The sequence below is a fragment of the Tachyglossus aculeatus genome, chromosome 25, assembly GCF_015852505.1.
Source record: "Tachyglossus aculeatus isolate mTacAcu1 chromosome 25, mTacAcu1.pri, whole genome shotgun sequence".
Classification (NCBI taxonomy): Eukaryota; Metazoa; Chordata; class Mammalia; order Monotremata; family Tachyglossidae; genus Tachyglossus; species Tachyglossus aculeatus.
The window spans coordinates 16,801,885-16,823,498 of NC_052090.1; the positions used below are offsets into that span (position 1 = coordinate 16,801,885).

The 21,614-nt window shown below is 45.6% G+C and overlaps 1 protein-coding gene across 3 annotated transcripts in view; it reads left to right on the forward strand.

Moving 5' to 3' along the window:
• The window catches only part of LYN (LYN proto-oncogene, Src family tyrosine kinase), a 126,097-nt gene extending 105,039 nt beyond the window's left edge, over nucleotides 1–21,058 (forward strand). For all 3 annotated transcript variants that reach the window (XM_038766597.1, XM_038766599.1, XM_038766598.1), the window contains exons 11-13: nucleotides 12,534–12,687; nucleotides 17,559–17,690; nucleotides 19,700–21,058. In XM_038766597.1, coding sequence (XP_038622525.1) covers nucleotides 12,534–12,687; nucleotides 17,559–17,690; nucleotides 19,700–19,902 — 489 coding nt within the window. In that variant the 3' untranslated portion in view covers nucleotides 19,903–21,058. The remainder of the gene's footprint in view (nucleotides 1–12,533; nucleotides 12,688–17,558; nucleotides 17,691–19,699) is intronic.
• The last annotated feature ends 556 nt before the right edge of the window (nucleotides 21,059–21,614 follow it).

Below are 21,614 nucleotides of genomic sequence, written 5' to 3' on the forward strand. Positions count from 1 at the left end.
TAATAATAATGATGGTATTTACTAAGCGCTTACCATGTGCAAAGCACTGTTCTGAGCGGGGCCTGCCTGCAGAGACGTGTGTATGTTTAATAATAATAATGATGGTATTTATTAAGCGCTTACTATGTGCAAAGCACTGTTCTAGGCGGGGTCTGCCTGCAGAGACGTGTGTATGTTTAATAATAATAATGATGGTATTTATTAAGCGCTTACTATGTGCAAAGCACTGTTCTAGGCGGGGTCTGCCTGCAGAGACGTGTGTATGTTTAATAATAATAATGATGATATTAAGCGCTTACTATGTGCAAAGCACTGTTCTAAGTGGGGTCTGCCTGCAGAGACGTGTGTATGTTTAATAATAATAATAATGGTATTTACTAAGCACTTACTATGTGCAAAGCACTGTTCTAAGTGGGGTCTGCCTGCAGAGACGTGTGTATGTTTAATAATAATAATGATGGTATTTACTAAGCTCTTACCATGTGCAAAGCACTGTTCTAAGCGGGGTCTGCCTGCAGAGACGTGTGTATGTTTAATAAGAATAATGATGGTATTTACTAAGCGCTTACTATGTGCAAAGCACTGTTCTAAGCGGGGTCTGCCTGCAGAGACATGCGTATATTTAATAATAATAATGATGGTATTTACTAAGCGCTTACTATGTGCAAAGCACTGTTCTAAGCGGGGTCTGCCTGCAGAGACATGCGTATATTTAATAATAATAATGATGGTATTTACTAAGCGCTTACTATGTGCAAAGCACTGTTCTAAGCGGGGTCTGCCTGCAGAGATGTGTGTATGTTTAATAATAATAATGATGGTATTTATTAAGCGCTTACTATGTGCAAAGGACTGTTCTAAGCGGGGTCTGCCTGCAGAGACGTGTGTATGTTTAATAATAATAATGATGGTATTTATTAAGCACTTACTATGTGCAAAGGACTGTTCTAAGCGGGGTCTGCCTGCAGAGACGTGTGTATGTTTAATAATAATAATGATGGTATTTATTAAGCGCTTACTATGTGCAAAGCACTGTTCTGAGCGGTGTCTGCCTGCAGAGACGTGTGTATGTTTAATAATAATAATGATGGTATTTATTAAGCTCTTACTATGTGCAAAGCATTGTTCTGAGCGGGGTCTGCCTGCAGAGACGTGTGTATGTTTAATAAAAATAATGATGGTATTTATTAAGCGCTTACCATGTGCAAAGCACTGTTCTAAGCGGGGTCTGCCTGCAGAGACGTGTGTATGTTTAATAATAATAATGATGGTATTTACTAAGCTCTTACCATGTGCAAAGCACTGTTCTAAGCGGGGTCTGCCTGCAGAGACGTGTGTATGTTTAATAATAATAATGATGGTATTTACTAAGCACTTACCATGTGCAAAGCACTGTTCTAAGCGGGGTCTGCCTGCAGAGACGTGTGTATGTTTAATAATAATAATGATGGTATTTATTAAGCGCTTACCATGTGCAAAGCACTGTTCTAAGCGGGGTCTGCCTGCAGAGACATGTGTATGTTTAATAATAATAATGATGGTATTTATTAAGCGCTTACTATGTGCAAAGCACTGTTCTAAGCGGGGTCTGCCTGCAGAGACGTGTGTATGTTTAATAATAATAATGATGGTATTTATTAAGCTCTTACTATGTGCAAAGCACTGTTCTGAGCGGGGTCTGCCTGCAGAGACGTGTGTATGTTTAATAATAATAATGATGATATTTATTAAGCGCTTACTATGTGCAAAGCACTGTTCTAAGCGGGGTCTGCCTGCAGAGACGTGTGTATGTTTAATAATAATAATGATGGTATTTACTATGCGCTTACTATGTGCAAAGCACTGTTCTAAGCGGGGTCTGCCTGCAGAGACGTGTGTATGTTTAATAATAATAATGATGATATTAAGCGCTTACTATGTGCAAAGCACTGTTCTAAGCGGGGTCTGCCTGCAGAGACATGTGTATGTTTAATAATAATGATGATGGTATTTACTAAGCGCTTACTATGTGCAAAACACTGTTCTAAGCGGGGTCTGCCTGCAGAGACGTGTGTATGTTTAATAACAATAATGATATTTATTAAGCGCTTACTATGTGCAAAGCACTGTTCTAAGCGGGGTCTGCCTGCAGAGACGTGTGTATGTTTAATAATAATAATGATGGTATTTATTAAGCTCTTACTATGTGCAAAGCACTGTTCTGAGCGGGATCTGCCTGCAGAGACGTGTGTATGTTTAATAATAATGATGATGGTATTTACTAAGCGCTTACCATGTGCAAAGCACTGTTCTAAGCGGGGTCTGCCTGCAGAGACGTGTGTATGTTTAATAATAATAATGATGGTATTTACTAAGCGCTTACTATGTGCAAAGCACTGTTCTGAGCGGGGTCTGCCTGCACAGAGATTCGTGATACTCCTCTTTAAATCTTTCCACAGTGCCTGGAGCCTCAAGTTTTTTGTGTCTGTCTCTTCCCGACCCCTGAAGCTTCCTCAGCCTAGCCATAGTGTGTGTAGATCAAAGCCTGCTTTTTTTGTGGTCAGCAGAACGGCAGGCAGGGGACCGATATAGGGATCTAATTGTCACTAATTCCAGATTAGTGGAGTCCTAATTGAGGGTCTATTGAATTTATGAAAAAAGCAACCTTAAACACTCCTTTTCAAAATCATTAATAAGTCATTTTTAACGTGGTTTGCGGTGTTAATGAGCCGTTGCATCAACTAAGCAGTGTGGGAAAGAGTCCGGGGACCTGGGTCCTAGGCCCGACTCCACCGTTTGTGTGCTGTGCGACCTTGGGCGAGTCACTTAATTTCTCCGTGCCTTAGTTGCCTCCTCTGTAAAATGGGGATTCACTGAGCCCCATGTGGGGCACGACTGTGTCCAGCCTAATTATCCTGTATCTAGCCCAGCTCTCAGTACAGTGCCTGGCACGTAGTAAGCGCTTAACAAATGCCACTGGGGGGGAAAGAAACACCCCCCAAAACTGAAACTCATATGGTTTTTTTCCTAAGACTCAGGTCTGTGAACGGACGTTAAGCTCCACAGGCAGTGTAGATCTTGGTTTATGTTTTCTTAAATCAATCAATCAATCAATCAATCAATCAATCGTATTTATTGAGTGCTTACTGTGTGCAGAGCACTGTACTAAGCGCTTGGGAAGTCCAAGTTGGCAACATATAGAGACAGTCCCTACCCAACAGTGGGCTCACAGTCTAAAAGGGGGAGACAGAGAACAAAACCAAACGCACTAACAAAATAAATATGTGTTGACCCCACTGCTGGGTAGGGACCGTCTCTATATGTTGCCAACTTGTACTTCCCAAGCGCTTAGTACAGTGCTCTGCACACAGTAAGCGCTCAAGAAATACGATGGAGTGAATGAATGAATGACCAATCAGGCTCAATTCTTCATCAGACGCCCTTGAAGGCCGAAGAATGGTCTTGAAACAAAGTCTGTGGTCCTAGCTCTGCAAATGTCCGAAATGAGCGTACCCAACTGAACTGACTTGAAGAATTGCAAAAGAGTATTGCAGGGCTTCGGAGAAGGAAACAGAAAGTGGAAACTATGTCATTCTAAATATTGTGCAAAACTGGAATCTAGAGTTATTTTGGCCTTGGAGATTAAAAGAGCTGATCCACAGCATATTTCGCCAGTACGTCCTCTCCCCTCCATACCCTGCCTCCCTACTTCGTCCCGGTCCAAAATGTGCATCTGGACTTGGGCAAACAAGAGGGAAAGGGAGGAAGAAAATGAGAATGTGGTGCATTATGAAAAGACAATGCACCACTCGGTTTTCATCATCAATTGTATTTATTGAGCGCTTACTATGTGCAGAGCACTGTACTAAGCGCTTGGGAAGTACAAATTGGCAACATATAGAGACAGTCCCTACCCAACAGTGGGCTCACAGTCTAAAAGGGGGCGACAGAGAACAAAACCAAACATACTAACAAAATAAAATAAATAGAATAGATATGTACAAATAAATTAAATAAATAGAGTAAAAAATATGTACAAACATATATACATATATACACATATATATATATGTGAAATATGCATATTTCACACTCACAGGAGGAAAGTGCCAGCAGAAATATGAAATGACAGACCGAGTGTCTTAGTACAGTGCTCTGCGCACAGTAAGCGCTCAGTAAATACGATCGAATGAATGAATGCATTGAGCAGTCAGTCTGGTGGATGTCACTTGCTTCATCCCAGTGATCATCCCAACATCCCAAATATGTTGCCAATTTGTACTTCCCAAGCGCTTAGTACAGTGCTCTGCACATAGTAAGCGCTCAATAAATACGATTGATTGATCCCGGCACAAATACCGCTGCAGATTTGCCTCCCATTCCGTCATTCGGATCACTACTCGTCTTCCAAATGGCCTGCCGTTCCTGAACGCAAGGCCTACTGAGGCTGGGTTGGGGGGCACGGGGGGTGGTGGTGATCATTCTGTGAGCATCTGCACGGGCTCACAGCTGCCAGCGATGAGCTGGTGATTAGAAAGAGGGATAGTGTTGCAGCTCAAAACAGTTTTCCTTGGCCCGGAGATGAATGGCGGCTATTGTTTAACAGCAGGTGAATTTCACCCATTTCTTCAGGGTCTGAGACAGATGATGCCTGCTCTCTCCTCCGTCTCCGTGTGTGTGTTTGTGTGTTGGGAGGTATATGGGGACAAATGGTCAAAAATCTCATCAAAACAGTAGGCATTACCCGCTTCAACGCAACACAAATGGATTGTGGCTCCAAGAACTAGGTTTTGAGGTATCCTGTGTCAGACCAAATGTACCTCACTAGCAGCAACTTCCAAATAAGGCTTCGATTGCAAAATTCTACCGGATTACGATCCAGTAGACTGTAAACTCCTTGAAGGCTGGGATCCTATCTATTTACTGGACTTTATTCTCCCAAGTGCATAGTATAGTGTTCTGCATAAAGTAAGTCCTCAATAAATACCATTGTTTGCTTGACTGAAGGCCCCTCTTGGACTCTGGCTGATCCCAAAGGAAAGCAGAGAAGGTGGGAACTCCCTTCTCCCCTGTTTTTTGTTTGCTCCTTTCTCATTTTTTCCTTCCATCATGGGCCAGGCTTTTTTTTTTTCCATGGTATTTGTTTAGCGCTTACTATGTACCAGGCACGGTTCTACGTCCTGGGGTAGATACGAGGTAATCAGATTGGCTACAGTCCATGTCCCATGTGAGGCTCACAGGGCGTAATCCTCACTTTTCGGAGATAACTGAGGCCCAGAAAAGTTAAGTGACTCGCCCAAGGTCACACAGCTGAGCCGGGATTAGAACTGAGGTCCTTCTGACCCCCGGGTCTCCCCAGTCTATTCACTAAGCCCCGCTGCTGCCCTGTGGGGTTTCCATGTCCCGTCATCGCAGGCGTGACGGTCCCGGGGTCAGCCGACCAAGAGTTGGCCAGAGGAGGATGTTTTTTGTTATATCGTACTCTCCCAAGCGCTTAGTACGGTGCTGCACCCGGTGTACACTAAATAAATTATAATAATAATAATGATGGCATGTATTCAGCGCTTACTATGTGCAAAGCACTCTTCTAAGCCCTGGGGAGGTTATAAGGTGATCGGGTTGTCCCGCGGGGGGCTCCCAGTCTTCATCCCCGTTTTACAGATGAGTGAACTGAGGCCTGGATGCGTGAAGTGACTTGCCCAAAGTCACACAGCTGACAAGGTGGCGGAGCCGGGATTTGAACCCATGACCTCCGACTCCAAAGCCCGGGCTTTTCCCACTGAGCCACGCTGCTTCTCTACTGACTGACTTTTAGACCGTGAGCCCGCTGTTGGGTAGGGACCGTCTCTATGTGTTGCCGACTTGGACTTCCCAAGCGCTTAGTACAGTGCTCTGCACACAGTAAGCGCTCAATAAATACGATTGATTGATTGAGGACGCTCAGCTCGATTTGTGGCCCAGGTGGGTGCCATCTTGCTAGACAAGTTGTCCAGCCCCAGATTGGTCTGTCCCCCACAGCCCCCTTGTGCAGTGAGCAGACTGGGGAAGGACGGGCGGTATTCATTCGTTCATTCAATCGTATTTATTGAGCGCTTACTGGGTGCAGAGCACTGTACTAAGCGCTTGGGAAGTCCAAGTAGATAGAGTATATTTATTGAGCGCTTACTGTGTGCAGAGCACTGTACTAAGCGCTTGGGAAGTCCAAGTATATAGAGAGTATATAAGTCCAAGTATATAGAGACGGTCCCTACCCAACAGCGGGCTCACAGTCTAGAAGGGGGAGACGGACAACAAAACATATTAACAAAATAAAATAAATATGTACAAGTAAAATAAATATTTATTTTAATATTTCCATTTAATTTAATTTTTCTTTTGATATTTTATGTACTGTCTCCCGCAGTTGGAGATCGGTCTCAGTCTAACGCCGAGCAATGTCGGGAGCCCCGTTAGCTGTTGTTTCCCCTGCCCGTGTCGTTCAGTGCCCGGCAGTAACACAAGCCTAGAAACTGGCCATGCCACCTGCCCTGCCCCTTCTTATTTTGAGGAGCTTTGGCGAGGGGCCAGAAACTAGGAGCCAATCATCACCTGATCCTTAGCTTGATGATGATGGTATTTGTTAAGCGCTTACTATTCATTCAATCGTATTTATTGAGTGCTTGCTGTGTGCAGAGCACTGTAAAAAGCACTTGGGGAGTACAAGTCGGCAACATCTAGAGACGGTCCCTACCCAGCAGTGGGCTCGCAGTCTAGAAGGGGGAGACAGAGAACAAAACAAAACATAGTCACAAAATAAAATAAATAGAATAAATACGTACAAATCAAATAAATAGAGGAATAAGCACTGTTCGAAGCGCTGGGGGAGAGACAAGGTAATCGGGTTGTCCCACGTGGGGCTCACAGTTTTAATTTCCATTGTCCAGATGAGGTAACTGAGGCACAGGAAAGCGAAGTGACTTGCCCAAAGTCACACAGCTCACGAATGGCCGAGCCGGGATTAGAATCAATCAATCAATCGTATTTATCGAGTGCTTACCGTGTGCGGTAGTATGTTTGGTTTTGCTTTCTGTCTCCCCCTTGTAGACTGTGAGCCCACTGTTGGGTAGGGACCATTTCTATATGTTGCCAACTTGTACTTCCCAAGCGCTTAGTGCAGTGCTCTGCACACAGTAAGCGCTCAATCATCATCATCATCATCAATCGTATTTATTGAGCGCTTACTATGTGCAGAGCACTGGACTAAGCTCTTGGGAAGTACAAATTGGCAACATCTAGAGACAGTCCCTACCCAACAGTGGGCTCACAGTCTAAAAGGGGGAGATGGAGAACAAAACCAAACATAAATACGATTGATTGATTGCAGAGCACTGTACTAAGCGCTTGCTTAGACCTTGCTTGCTTAGAACGCACCACCTCGAACTCCCAAGCCCGGGCTCTTTCCACCGAACCACGCTGCTCCGCTAATCCAAGCGCTTAGAGCAGTGCTTGGCGCCTAGTAAGCGCTCAACAAATACCGTCATTATTCTAGAGGAGAGAAGGTTGGCTCGCTTAGCCAGACCGGACCATCCAAGGGAGTCAGATCCGGTTTTGTTCTGCTCTCCCAACTTCCAGAGAGTTTTTGCGGAGCTGAACTTTGTTTTCCTGTCCCTGCCCCCGGGAACGACAGTCGCCATGCTGTGGTAATGGTGGCCCAGGTTCTCCCCCATCACCTCCCTCCCTGCTGGGCCCTCTGCTTGCCAGCTTTTTGAGCAGGGACCGTCTCTCTATGTTACCAACTTGTACTTCCCAAGCGCTTAGTACAGTGCTGTGCACCCAGTAAGCGCTCAATAAGTACGACTGGATGAATGAAAACTCTTGTGGTGACAAACCGCCCCCTGGAGGACCGAGGTCTCCGACGAATCTTTGTTCAAACACTTCCCGGGCTTCGGTGCGCGACTTTTCTCCATTCCTGCCCCCTTCACTGAAGAGACTCTCTGTCCTGTTGAACTTTGTTGGCTCTTGAGCGGCTTCAGGATGCGGAAAAACGAGGCCCGCGACCAAAGATGAGTTTGGGGAACCGTGTGGCTTTGGCCAGACTTTGGTTTCAGTGAAATTTACCAGCCCCTCTATTTGCTTCTGATACCTATCTATTCTATTTATTTTATTTTGTTAGTATGTTTGGTTTTGTTCTCTGTCTCCCCCTTTTAGACTGTGAGCCCACTGTTGGGTAGGGACTGTCTCTATATGTTGCCAATTTGGACTTCCCAAGCGCTTAGTACAGTGCTCTGCACATAGTAAGCGCTCAATAAATACGATTGATGATGATGATGATGATGATGATGATACATCCCAACGCCTCCTGCTGAGCCAAATCACTACACTTTTAAGATACTACGGAGCGTCAACTCTTAGGAATCCTGATGGATTACGTAGGCAGGCCCCTTATTTCCGCTCCCTCTGGCTCCAGCTGCCTGCTGTTCTTAGCACCCTTAATAATAATAATAATAGTAATCTAATAATAATGGCATTTCTTAAGCGCTTACTACATGCAAAGCACTGTTCTAAGCGCTGGGGAGGTTACAAGGTGATCAGGTCATCCCACGGGGGGGCTCACAGTCTTAATCCCCATTTTACAGGTGAGGTAACTGAGGCCTAGAGAAGTGAAGTCAAGGCCCTGCTGAGAGCTCACCTCCTCCAAGAGGCCTTCCCAGACTGAGCCCCTTCCTTCCTCTCCCCCTCGTCCCCCTCTCCATCCCCCTCTTCTTACCTCCTTCCCTTCCCCACAGCACTTGTATATATGTATATGTTTGTACAGATTTATTACTCTATTTTATTTGTACATATCTATTCTATTTATTTTATTTTGTTAGTATGTTTGGTTTTGTTCTCTGTCTCCCCCTTTTAGACTGTGAGCCCACTGTTGGGTAGGGACTGTCTCTATATGTTGCCAATTTGTGCTTCCCAAGCGCTTAGTACAGTGCTCTGCACATAGTAAGCGCTCAATAAATACGATTGATTGATTGATTGATTGAAGTGACTTGCGCAAAGTCACTCAGCTGTCAATTGGCAGAGCCGGGATTTGAACCCATGACTTCTGACTCCAAAGCCCGGGCTCTTTCCACTGAGCCACGCTGCCTCCTCCATCCCCATCTCCCGCGACAGAGAGAGGCCAGGGGCCTGGAAAAGGCAGGCGTGGTCCGTTCCACAATCAATCAATCGTATTTATTGAGCGCTTACTGTGTGCAGAGCACTGTACTAAGCGCTTGGGAAGTCCAAGTTGGCAACATATAGAGACGGTCCCTACCCAACAGTGGGCTCACAGTCTAAAAGATGCGGCCGCGGCAGGAGAGGAGACGTCGGCAGAAAGGAGGTTTCGGGAGAACCAGTTCGGTGAAGGCTTCGAGATTATTATTATTAAATAATTTAGACCTTTAAGAATATAATTTCATTTGCCATTTCTTTCTTATGTCTCCTGTCCTGCCAGATGTAAGCTGTGTGACTTTGGGCAAGTCGCTTAACTTCTCTGGGCCTCAGTTACTTCACCTGTAAAATGGGGATTAAGACCGTGAGCCCCATGTGGGACAACCTCATCACCTTGTATCCCCCCCAGCGCTTAGAACAGTGCTTTGCACATAGTAAGCGCTTAATAAATGCCATTATTATTATTATTATTATCCGGGACGATATAGGGCAGAGCCAGCGTCAGAAGCTTTCGTTGGATCTCGTAACTGGTGGCGGTGGACTTACAGGGATTCGATGGCGGGAAGGAGCGGTGCAGCAATTGATGCTCTGAATTCTGATCTCTCACCTTCAGGGCGAGCATCAACCACCAAAGTGATTAAAGCAAGAACCGGGAAAGAAAAGCTATTTCAGGTCTGTCTGTCTGTCCGTGTGTCTGACTGGTTTATTGGTTCAATGACCAGCCAGTCCCCAGCAGGTGATTCTGAAGCTCAACCACCAGAACAGTCTGCTTTTTCCTGGCCCTCTTTGCATTTGGGGCAGAATTTCCCAAGGTAGTTTTCCGGATACACTTAAGGTGACTATAGTTATTTCCCTGAGGAGTCCTTTAACACTTTTGCGCCCTCCGCCCACCCCCTTCCCTTTTAAACTCATTGGTCACATGCCTAATCTAAGGGGAGAACTGCAGCTGGGGCAGCAAAAAAGGGGACCAAGAAGGAGGGGTCTTCACCCCCATGCTTCTCTGAAAGGGAGAGTTGAGGCATAAAAATTGGCCCCAATTTCAAAAAAGTAAAACCTCAGTCCCCGCAAAACACAGGATCGAGGTCCCCGGATACGTTAGTTTCCCGGATAGTAGAGATTGTCGGGTTTTACCGGAATCCGGTTATATTTTCCGGATTGCTTCTGAGGAAAAAAATAATATAGTACGGAGTCAGCGGGTCAGAGAGAATAATTGCTTTTTCGTAGCTTCTTACACAGCAGGAACCGCATTTGGAGGAGAGTGCTGAGTGTGGTGACTGAGTTCGGTTATCGCAGGGTTTTGTGGAACAGAACAGCAGCAGAAGTAGCCACTCTCCATTTGCCTCATAGACTCTGCAGTGTCACGTCATTTTCTGTGTTTTTTTATGTAAGCGTTGACTGGGGGAGAGGGGGTGGCATGGATCAATCAATCATATTTATTGAGCGCTTACTGTGTGCAGAGCACTGGACTAAGCGCTTAGGAAGTCCAAGTTGGCAACACATAGAGACAGTCCCTCCCCAACAGCGGGCTCACAGTCTAAAAGGGGGAGACAGAGAACAAAACCAAACATACTAACAAAGTAAAATAAATAGAATAGATATGTACAAATAAAATAAATAAATATATAGAGTAATATGTACAAACGTATATACATATATATAGGTGCTGTGGGGAAGGGAAGGAGGTCAGATGGGGTTGATGGAGAAGGGGACGAGGGGGAGAGGAAGGATCACCTTGTAACCTCCCCAGCGCTTAGAAGAGTGCTTTGCACATAGTAAGAGCTTAATGAATGCCATGTACCAGCAAAACTACTTTTTTTTTTTAAAGACCCAACATAGGCTTCTTTCCCCAATACCCTGGGAAGCTAATCAACCCCTTTTCTAAAGACTATCTTTATATATGCATCTATGTGTATGTGCACATAGATGCATATATATTTAAGTGATATATTATAAATTATTCATATGGATGGCAGGGGGCGGAGGTATATGCTTGCACAAATGCAAGCCTGGGCACAAGTGGGCCTGTTGCAAGTTGGGATGTTAGATCCAATTAAATCGGAGTGCCCTGGTGGAAGTCAGGATCTGGCAGAGGACCTTGGAAGCTGGCATTCTCCTGGGTGGCTTCCAATGTGTGAAAGTAGAGGTGTGGAGCAAGCCTCCTTTGGATTTGGCACTTATTTCCTGGGAACTCCTCTCTCTCCCTGGCACAGGTTGCTGGAGAATCTAGAATCCACCGGGGCTGTCGGTCCATCCACTCCCCCTCCCCACTCTATTATTATCATCTATTATCCTGTCCTGCCCGAGGATACCGTGAAAACATTTCATTTGACTCTTGGAAATTAGATGCGACGCAATTGCTTACCGTTTTCGGTACCAGAGGGGCTCCGATTTTGACTTTTGCAGAACAATGACCAGCTCCGTTGTGAAACCCACCAGCAAGTTCTTCCTCGTTACCACCTCCAGCGGACCCCCAGGGCCCGGTGGGCCTTCTCCCTGCTCGGCTTTGCTGACCCTAATCCCTCGGCTCCTTCGGAACCCATCTACCCATCAATCAATAAGTACGATTGATTGATTGATAGAGGGCCGCCTACTCCAGGAGGCGGCACGGAGGCATTCCCACCCTGAGTCCCGCCCCTTTCAGATGCTCCCGTCCCACCACCCATTTCAGCGTCCCCTTTGCCCCTGGGTAATCTGCTCTTTTTTACTACTATCGCTATCTTCATTTCCCTTTCTGCCTTCTTGCTTCTTCGACTTCTGGCGTATGCCCGCACCCCCGGGATCTGGGCTAATGGTCTATCTGCAACAGGTGCTCCGTAATACAGCAGATCATGATGACGGTGATATACTGATAGGCGCTCCTCTGGGAGAGGCATTTGATAATCCTGGCTTAGACAACTTCTGATTGCGGTGATGGATCGTTATTTTGGAGCTGGTCCCAGGGAAGCAGTAAGGAAGGGCGAGTCCCTTAGTCTACACTGGTGTGTGTCTGAGGGGAGCGGAGCTACTGTCCAGACGTGGCTTCTCATCTATGCCAATCTCTTATCCTCTGTGACTGGTTGTTCATCTGTGGATCTGGATAATGATATCCGGGTATCTCCCTCACAGCGTGTTTTGGGGATTTATTCATGCTTCGGCGTCTCTCGCAGATTCAAACTGTCGGGTTGCTGTGGAATGAGAAGGCATTTGTTCGCCTTAAAACGGTTTTCAGCAGTGCTGCCAAAATGTCTCCACCACGAGATCCCGCTTGAATCTGCAGACAGTAAAACAGTGGCTGTAAACGATGAAGTGGATTAAAGGATTCGGAAAGGGAATTGGTTTCTTTTCCGCTAGAGTTGTTCAGTGGCAAACAGTGCGATCCCTTTCCCTCGTGACAGATCGCGGAGGGAATGGCTTATATCGAGAGGAAGAACTACATTCACCGGGACCTGAGGGCGGCCAACGTTTTGGTGTCGGAGTCGCTGAAGTGCAAAATAGCAGATTTTGGCCTCGCTCGAATCATCGAGGATAATGAATACACGGCGAGAGAAGGTAGGGTTTTTCCATTATTATCATTATGGTGTTATATGCGTAACATCCTCCTGTTCTTGAGATTGTGAGGCCCCCGAGGGACAAGGACCACGTTTAATTCCCATCTGTCTATTTTCCAAGGGTTTATAGTACAGTGTTCTGCACACAGTCAGCACTTAAATACCGTAATAGTAGTTGCTATTACTAAGTGCTGGAGTAAATACAAGGCAATCAGGTTGGACCCAGCGCTTGCCCCACGTGGGGCTCGCGGTCTAAGTACGAGGGAGTAAGATTTAATCCTCATTTTCCAAATGAGGAAAGTGAGGCCCAGAGAAGTTAAGTGACTTACCCAAGGTCACACAGCAGACAAGTGGCAGAGCTGACTCGCAACTCCCTGCTTTTTCCACCCGACCATGCTGCTTCAAGGGTGATTTTCAGGTTAGGCCAAATGCTGATCTTTTGCCAAAATGATTAGAGTCCATTTTAGCAACCTACGAAAAATCTAGCTGGGCACAACACTCTGCAAAAATGTCCTGCCTAAGCAAACCGACGGAAGCGGCCTCACGGAATCAACCAATTTGTTCAGCGTTATGTAATTATATATAAAAGCCTTTCACCCAGGTCATGGAATGGGGTTTTCTTAATGGCACAGAAACTGCTATTTATTTTATTTTGCTGGTATGTTTGGTTTTGTTCTCTGTCTCCCCCTTTTAGCCTGTGAGCCCGTTGCTGGGGAGGGACCGTCTCTATATGTTGCCAACTTGTACTTCCCAAGCGCTTAAATCAGTGCTCTGCACACAGTAAGTGCTCAATAAATACTATTGATTGATTGATAATTCCTACTGAGGCAGAATTTAGATACTATTGCTTGTTAACTAAAGCCCACAAAACAGCAATAATAATAAAGGTTTTTATTAAGCACTAGGGTAGTGGCTACTTAGATAACCGGAATGGACCCAATCCCCGTCCAAATGGGGCTCGCACTCTGAACACATTCTCAAGAATATGCACACTAGCCTAAACGCTCTGCATTTAATGCGACTGATGAAGGAGTTGTATTTATTTGAGTGCTTCCTGTCTGCAGAGCACTGTTATTAAGGGCTCGCCGGAGTATAGCATGACAGAATTGGTAGGCGTGTTCCCTGCCCACAGTAAGCTGACAGTCTTTTGACCCACAATCTCCTCTCTTGGGACAGGAGAAAGGTCTCAGTTACGCTTCGGGAGGACGTAGGATCTTTTTGTCCAGTTGTTGTTCTTTCCAGAAGGCCCCAGTAAGAGAACACCCTCATATTATTGTCCAAAACTGCGTGCCTTGTGAGATTTTTAGCAGGCTTGTCAGGAAATCGTTGGCCTAGGCCCTAGCTGGTAAAGAAATCATCTCAAAACTTGGCTATAAGATGGTGTTTTGGTCAAGAACACCGTCTCCCTACTTGGAGTTGTTGTCATTCACTCGGTCGTATTTATTGAGCGCTTACTGGGTGCGGAGGACTGTACTAAGCGCCTGCGTCGTCTTAGTTGGCTGCAGTGCCCCACGGGTCTGTGAGACTGTCGCAGAAGGAGAATTTGCAGATTAAATCAGCTGAAACTAAGCTTTTTTATTGTTATTAATATGATTAATCCCCCCTCGTCCCCCTCTCCATCCCCCCCATCTTACCTCCTTCCCTTCCCCACAGCACCTGTATATATGTATATATGTTTGTACATATTTTTTTACTCTATTTATGTATTTATTTATTTTATTTGTACATATCTATTCTATTTATTTTATTTTGTTAGTATGTTTGGTTTTGTTCTCTGTCTCCCCCTTTTAGACTGTGAGCCCACTGTTGGGTAGGGACTGTCTCTATATGTTGCCAATTTGTACTTCCCAAGCGCTTAGTACAGTGCTCTGCACATAGTAAGCGCTCAACAAATACGATTGATGATGATGATGATGATTGTAAATGCGATCATTATTATATTTGTTAAGTGCTTTCTGTGCGTCAAACACTGTTCTAAGCACCGGAGTAGATACAAGTTTATCAGGACATCGTCCCCGTCCCACATGGGGCTCACAGGAGGGAGTAGGATTTAATCATTCATTCAGTCGTATTTATTGAGCGCTTACTGTGTGCAGAACACTGTACTGAGCGCTTGGGAAGTACAAGTTGGCGGCGTATAGAGACGGTCCCTAACCAACAGTGGGCTCACAGTCTAGAGGAGGGAGACAGAACAAAACAAAACATATTAACAAAATAAAATAAATAGAATAAATATGTATTAACAAAAGAAAATAAATAGAATAAATATGTATTAACAAAATAAAATAAATAGAATAAATATGTACAAATAAAATAGAGTAATAATAATGATAATAGAGTAATAATCCCCATTTGACAGTTGAGTAAACTGAGGCACAGAGAAGCTAAGTGACCCAACCCGGGTCACAGAGCCAGGATCAGACCCCAGGTCCTCTGATGCCCAAGCTCATGCTCTTTCTCTCCGGGGAGGATGCTAAAGTCGGGCCACTAGGCTAGTGAGTCCGAGGTGTTTGGACTCCTCCGGGAAGGAGAGAACAGAGTGAGTGGACCAGTGCAGCACTGGAATGGCTTTCTAGATGGGATCGGGATTACGCCGGCCAATAGAGTCATCCCCTAGCATTTCCAAGTGTTGACGCGCTATGTCATATAGAAATGTGAAAGCCGCTCTGATCTGGCACCCAAAACAAATGCCAGAGGAAAAGACTAGCTAGAAGCTCAGTGCTGTGCCAAAAATCGTGTGGGTTTTGGAAACTTCAAAGCATTTTTTTTTTTTGCTTTACTTCCAGTGTTCCAGATGGAGCGCCTTACCCTGGGGCCTGGGATTTCCCCTCTGCTGGGCCGGGATCATTTTCTGCCCAGAGTGGGTTTGGGGGGGGGAAAAAGCGGGCTCTCCCGTGGGGCGGCCCTGCTGGGCCCACCCCTCTCCAAGAGCCCGCGGTGTCTCCTCTCCGCCCGGGTGGGGTGAGAGGGAGAGGGCAGGAGAGAGGGCAGGAATGAAAGTTGTTCCCTCCATCCCAGCCCCACAGCACTTCATTCATTCAATCGTATTTATTGAGCGCTTACCGTGTGCAGAGCACTGTGCTAAGCGCTTGGGAAGTCCAAGTTGGCAACATCTAGAGACGGTCCCTACACAACAGCGGGCTCACAGTCTAGAAGGGGGAGACAGACAACAAAAGATACTAACAAAATAAATAGAATTCATTCATTCAATTGTATTGATTGAACGCTTACTGTGTGCAGAGCTCTGTACTAAGCGCTTGGGAAGTCCAAGTTGGCAACATCTAGAGATGGTCCCTACCCAACAGCGGGCTCACAGTCTAGAAGGGGGAGACAGACAACAAAACATACTAACAAAATAAAATAAATAGAATTCATTCATTCATTCATTCAATTGTATTGATTGAGTGCTTACTGTGTGCAGAGCACTGGACTAAGCGCTTGGGAAGTCCAAGTTGGCAACATCTAGAGACGGTCCCTACCCAACAGCGGGCTCACAGTCTAGAAGGGGGAGACAGACGACAAAACAAAACATACTAACAAAATAAAATAAATAGAATTCATTCATTCAATCGTATGTATTGAGCGCTTACTGTGTGCAGAGCACCGTACTAAGCGCTTGGGAAGTCCAAGTTGGCAACATATAGAGACGGTCCCTACCCAACAGCGGGCTCACAGTCTAGAAGCAGACGACAAAACAAAACAGATTAACAAAATAAAATAAATAGAATAAATATGGACAAATAAAATAAACAATTATTTGTTAATATATGGCTTAATATTGTGAAGTGCTTGGCAACACAGTAAATACGACTGAATGAAAGACGTGAAACCCCTCGAGCGGAAATGATTGCGAACGCGTCCGTTTTGCGAAAGACAACACAAAAACTGGGTGTCAATCAATCAATCATATTTATTGAGCACTTACTGTGTGCAGAGCACTGTACTAAGCGCTTGGGAAGTCCAAGTTGGCAACATAGAGAGACAGTCCCTACCCAACAGTGGGCTCCCAGTCTAAAAGGGGGAGACAGAGAACAAAACCAAACGTACTAACAAAATAAAATAAATAGAATAGAGAGAAGAGATGTCCATCCTACCTGGCTGTACATCATGGTGGGCGGTTTCACTCCCGTGGCTTGTCCTCTCTCATCAATCGTATTTATTGAGTGCTTATTACGTGCAGAGCACTGTACTAAGCGCTTGCACTGTACTAAGTGCTTACTAAGCTCTCTCGGCGGTGTCTGGTTGGGGGCTATGTCCATATCTATATATATATCTATATCTATCTATATCTATCTATATAGACAGATATAGATATATATCTATATCTATCTAGATAGATATAGATAGATATAGATAGATATCTATATATAGATATATATCTATATAGATAGATATAGATATATATATCTATATCTATCTATATAGACAGATATAGATATATATCTATATCTATATATAGATATAGATAGATATAGATATCCATATATATAGATAGATATAGATATATATCTATATATAGATAGATATAGATAGATATAGATATATATAGATATATATAGATATATATCTATAGATATATCTATATAGATAGATATCGATAGATATCTATATAGATATAGATAGATATAGATATATATAGATATATATCTATATATATGTATATATATCTCAAGCTCACTGTGGGCAGGGAGTGTGCATGCTTCCCCTACTTGTGTTAAGCGGGGTGCTCCCCTTTCAGCAGCACTGAGCTGTACACCGACTGACTTTTGTTGAATTTCAAGTGTGCGGAGAGAAGAACTTGAACCGTCTTACCGGGACGTGTCGGGGTTGCTCGTCGCCACGTAAGCCGAACCCGTCTGTCTTGTTCCTTAGGCGCAAAGTTCCCCATTAAGTGGACGGCCCCAGAGGCCATCAACTTCGGATCCTTCACCATCAAGTCTGACGTCTGGTCCTTTGGAATTCTCCTGTATGAGATTGTAACCTACGGGAAAATCCCCTACCCAGGTAGGCAGTGAACCTCTTTTGTTTTTTTGATTAGTAGGAACATTTAATGTTGCCGAGGCTTTGGTGCCCGGACAGGCAGAGCGACATTGATGTGGTTAGAAAAAACGAGGGGACAGAATCTGCCCCTTTCCCTCCGTTAGCTGAGGGCGGTGAGGCAGAAACAGCCGACGGCACGCTGATTCCTGTATCGCTGTCGGGTTGGGGCAGCTTGGATGACCGTGGCCGTCTTCTAGACTTGAGAGCTCCGTCCCTTGCTTCACCCAGGTGCACAGAGAGACAGATACAGTTCCTCCAGACTGTAAGCTCACGGCGGGCAGGGAACGTTGTATTATATTCTACCAGGCAGTTAGTACGGTGCTCTGCATGTAGTAAGGGCTCGGGAAATCCCATTGCTTGATTAGCTCTTTTCCGTCACATTAAATGGAACTTGGGGCTGGCTGAAGAGGGATGAAACTTACCTTCCCGGGAAAGCAGCCTGTATTTGGCGGGAATGGGCATCCACCTCCACCCTTAATAATTAATAATTATATTTGTTAAGCACTTACTACGTGCAAGGCTCCGTACTGAGCGCTGGGGTGGACGCGCGCAAATCGAGTCGGACAGAATCCCCGTCATCATCCTCATCAATCGTATTTATTGAGCGCTTACTGTGTGCAGAGCACTGTACTAAGCGCTTGGGAAGTACAAAGTGGCAACACATAGAGACAGTCCCTACCCAACAGTGGGCTCACAGTCTGAAAGGGGGAGACGGAGAACAAAACCAAACATACTAACAAAATAAAATAAATAGAATAGATATGTACAAGTAAAATAAATAGAGTAATAAATATGTACAAACATATATACAGGTGATATACATATATACAGGTCCCATCCCGCACGGGGCGCCCGGTCTTCGGCCCCATTTTACAGGTGAGGTAACCGAGGCCCAGGGAAGTAGTGAAGTGGCCACACAAAAGACAAGTGACGGTCAGGATCAGAACCCGTGACCTTCTGACTCGCAAATCCATGCTGCCCTGCTGCTCCTCCTTTAACCAGCTCCAGGCTAATGACTCCAGCTGGAATAGTTTCAGGTCATCCGAGCCTCCACCGTCACCTAGCTGCAGTCCACCAGCGTGTTTGTTTAGCCTGTACTTACACAAGTGCAGTAAGCAACTGTACAATTGTTCCTCTGTTCAACTACAGTAGGGACACCCGGCAGCAAGCCAGAGCCCAGGAACCCGGAGAGGCGGGGGGTTTCTTTAAAGAGGGAAAAGGGTGCACGGGAACAGACTTCCCCCATTCCCCTGGAGTTAGTGAAGGGAAACCGAAGCAGCCTTCTTCGAACGCGCGTGGCTCAGTGGAAAAGAGCCCCGGCTTTGGAGTCAGAGGTCACGGGTTCAAATCCCCACTCCGCCGCTTGTCAGCTGACTTTGGGCAAGTCGCTTCTCTGGGCCTCGGTTCCCTCCTCTGGAAAATGGGGATTAAGACTGTGAGCCCCCCATGGGACATTCTGATCACTCTGTAACCTCCCCAGTGCTTAGAACAGTGCTTTGCACACAGTAAGCGCTTAACAAATACCATCATCATTATTATTATTATTATTGTAACCTCCCCAGTGCGTAGAACAGTGCTTTGCACACAGTAAGCGCTTAACAAATACCATCATTATCATTATCATTATTATTATTATTATTGTAACCTCCCCAGCGCATAGAACAGTGCTTGGCACATAGTGCTTAATAAAAGCCATCATTATTATTATTATTATTATTATGACCGAGCGCTCGCTGGCTCTGGAGTGGCTCTGGAGGGTTTGCTCGGATGCCCATTTCCAACTCCCGGGAGAGCCCACTTCCAACTCCCGGGAGAGCCAACTTCCAACTCCTGGGAAGCGGCAGGCGGCCTGAGCCTCTTACCCCCTTGCAGGGAGGGAGGCAAGCAGGGAACGGGAGGGCAGAGGGGAGTTTCTTTGAGAGCCCGAACCGATTCGTCATGGTCTTTCCGCCGGGGTGTCGCCTTTGCCTTAGGGAGGACCAATGCTGACGTGATGACGGCGCTGCAGCAGGGCTACCGGATGCCGCGCATGGAGAACTGTCCAGATGAGCTCTATGACATCATGAAAATGTGCTGGAAGGAGAAAGCCGAAGAGAGGCCAACATTTGATTATTTACAGAGCGTGCTGGATGACTTCTACACGGCAACAGAGGGGCAGTATCAACAACAGCCTTAGAACAGAGACCTTTTTTTTCCTCCCCCATCCCCCTTGGCACAGACAGACACTGCAAAAAAAAAACCAATGAAAATGAAAAAATTCCTGGTCAGACTAGTTAGCTGGCTGGGAGTCAGAGGCGGGATCCTGAAAGTAAGTTCAGGAAGACACTCCTCTCCGCAGCAAGGCAGCCATGGTTATCCGCTGATAAATGCGGAGGAGGATAGAGTAGCTGAAGGCGAAAATGGCTCTTTGTGGTACATATATCTGCCAGTGGCCCCGAATGTCCCAAATGACACGAGGACCGCCAAACCGGCACATGGGGGGTACACGAAAGAGTCATCAGGGGAGACGACAGACCCACTTTTTGCATTTCTTTAGCCCCTTTGAAATCCCAGTGGTCTCACGGGTGAGGTGTTCGTTTGCAATCCGTTGCCGTTAAATAACTGTTCTGATACAGGGAGAGCATGCCCTCGGAGACCACGATTCAGCATCTTTCTTTTTTTTTTTTTAAATATCCCTGCAAAGGGTCCAGTCAACAGTTGTTACATCCCAAAACTTGTCGTGGCCAAACCTCCAGGTAAACAGCAAAACCGTGGTGTCCGAAAAGCCAGCATTCTCCTTTTACAGGTGACGAGTGCCTGGAAGGGATGGAAAAAAAGTCATTTCCAACCACTTTTCCCGTGATTGAAAAGCGTACGATAAGACTGTGGCCTTAGAGCGGTAGGATTCGGATCCCTCCAAAAATGGGCTTTAGAAACTGGACTGTGCAGGTAGACAATCAAAAATAGTAAAATTGCAAGAGCGCTTGATGAAATGCTTCCCAATCTCCGTGATTGCCAACTCCCAACAATGGGCGTGCGGTGATAATGCAACTTCGGAACAAGAACCGTGAAGGTGCGACTCCAAGATTTGCAATCCAAGACGTTTCTTTAAGTGTGAGGCCCGTAGATGGTTATTTATAAGTGTATGAGAGGCAAAGGCAGCAACCAAGACTCTTTTCGTGCTACAAGCTTTCTTCTATTGCTGTTTGAGTACGCTCTGAAGAATCAGGGCTTTATTTACTAAACCATAGTGAGGTATCTCTGAATGAAAGAATGGCATTTGCCTAAATCTGTAAATACCTAACATTTCTACTGTTTGATTATTTTTTATTTTAATAAATACACTTTTGGAATGCCGCGTTCCCTCCTGGTTTTTTAGCCAGAGCTTCTTCTGAATCTCCGTCTGGGCCCCAGAATGAATCGCTCATCGAACGTCACCTGCTTGGGAGGGAACGACAGAGGGAAAACCCAGGTTTGGTGGAGCGCGCCTGTTATTCTTTTCTATTTTCAGCTTTTCACTGATGGATCTAGTGCCCCAAGCTACAGCCCGTGCTCGCTCCTTCCACTTCCAGCTTGGCTCAGTGGAAAAGAGCCCGGGCTTTGGAGTCAGAGGCCGTGGGTTCATAGCCCACTCCTCCAATTGTCAGCTGTGTGACTTTGGGCAAGTCACTTCACTTCTCTGTGCCTTGGTTACCTCATCTGTAAAATGGGGATTAAGACTATGAGCCCCCCCAGGACAACCTCATCATCTTGTAACCTCCCCAACGCTTAGAACAGTGCTCTGCACATAGGGCTTAATAAATGCCATCATTATTATTATTATTTCCCCTCAGCTTTTTGGGTGCGGATGAGTGGCAAAAAAGACTACATAGCTACAATGGTAAACTTGGCCTTCAGGAAATACCACTC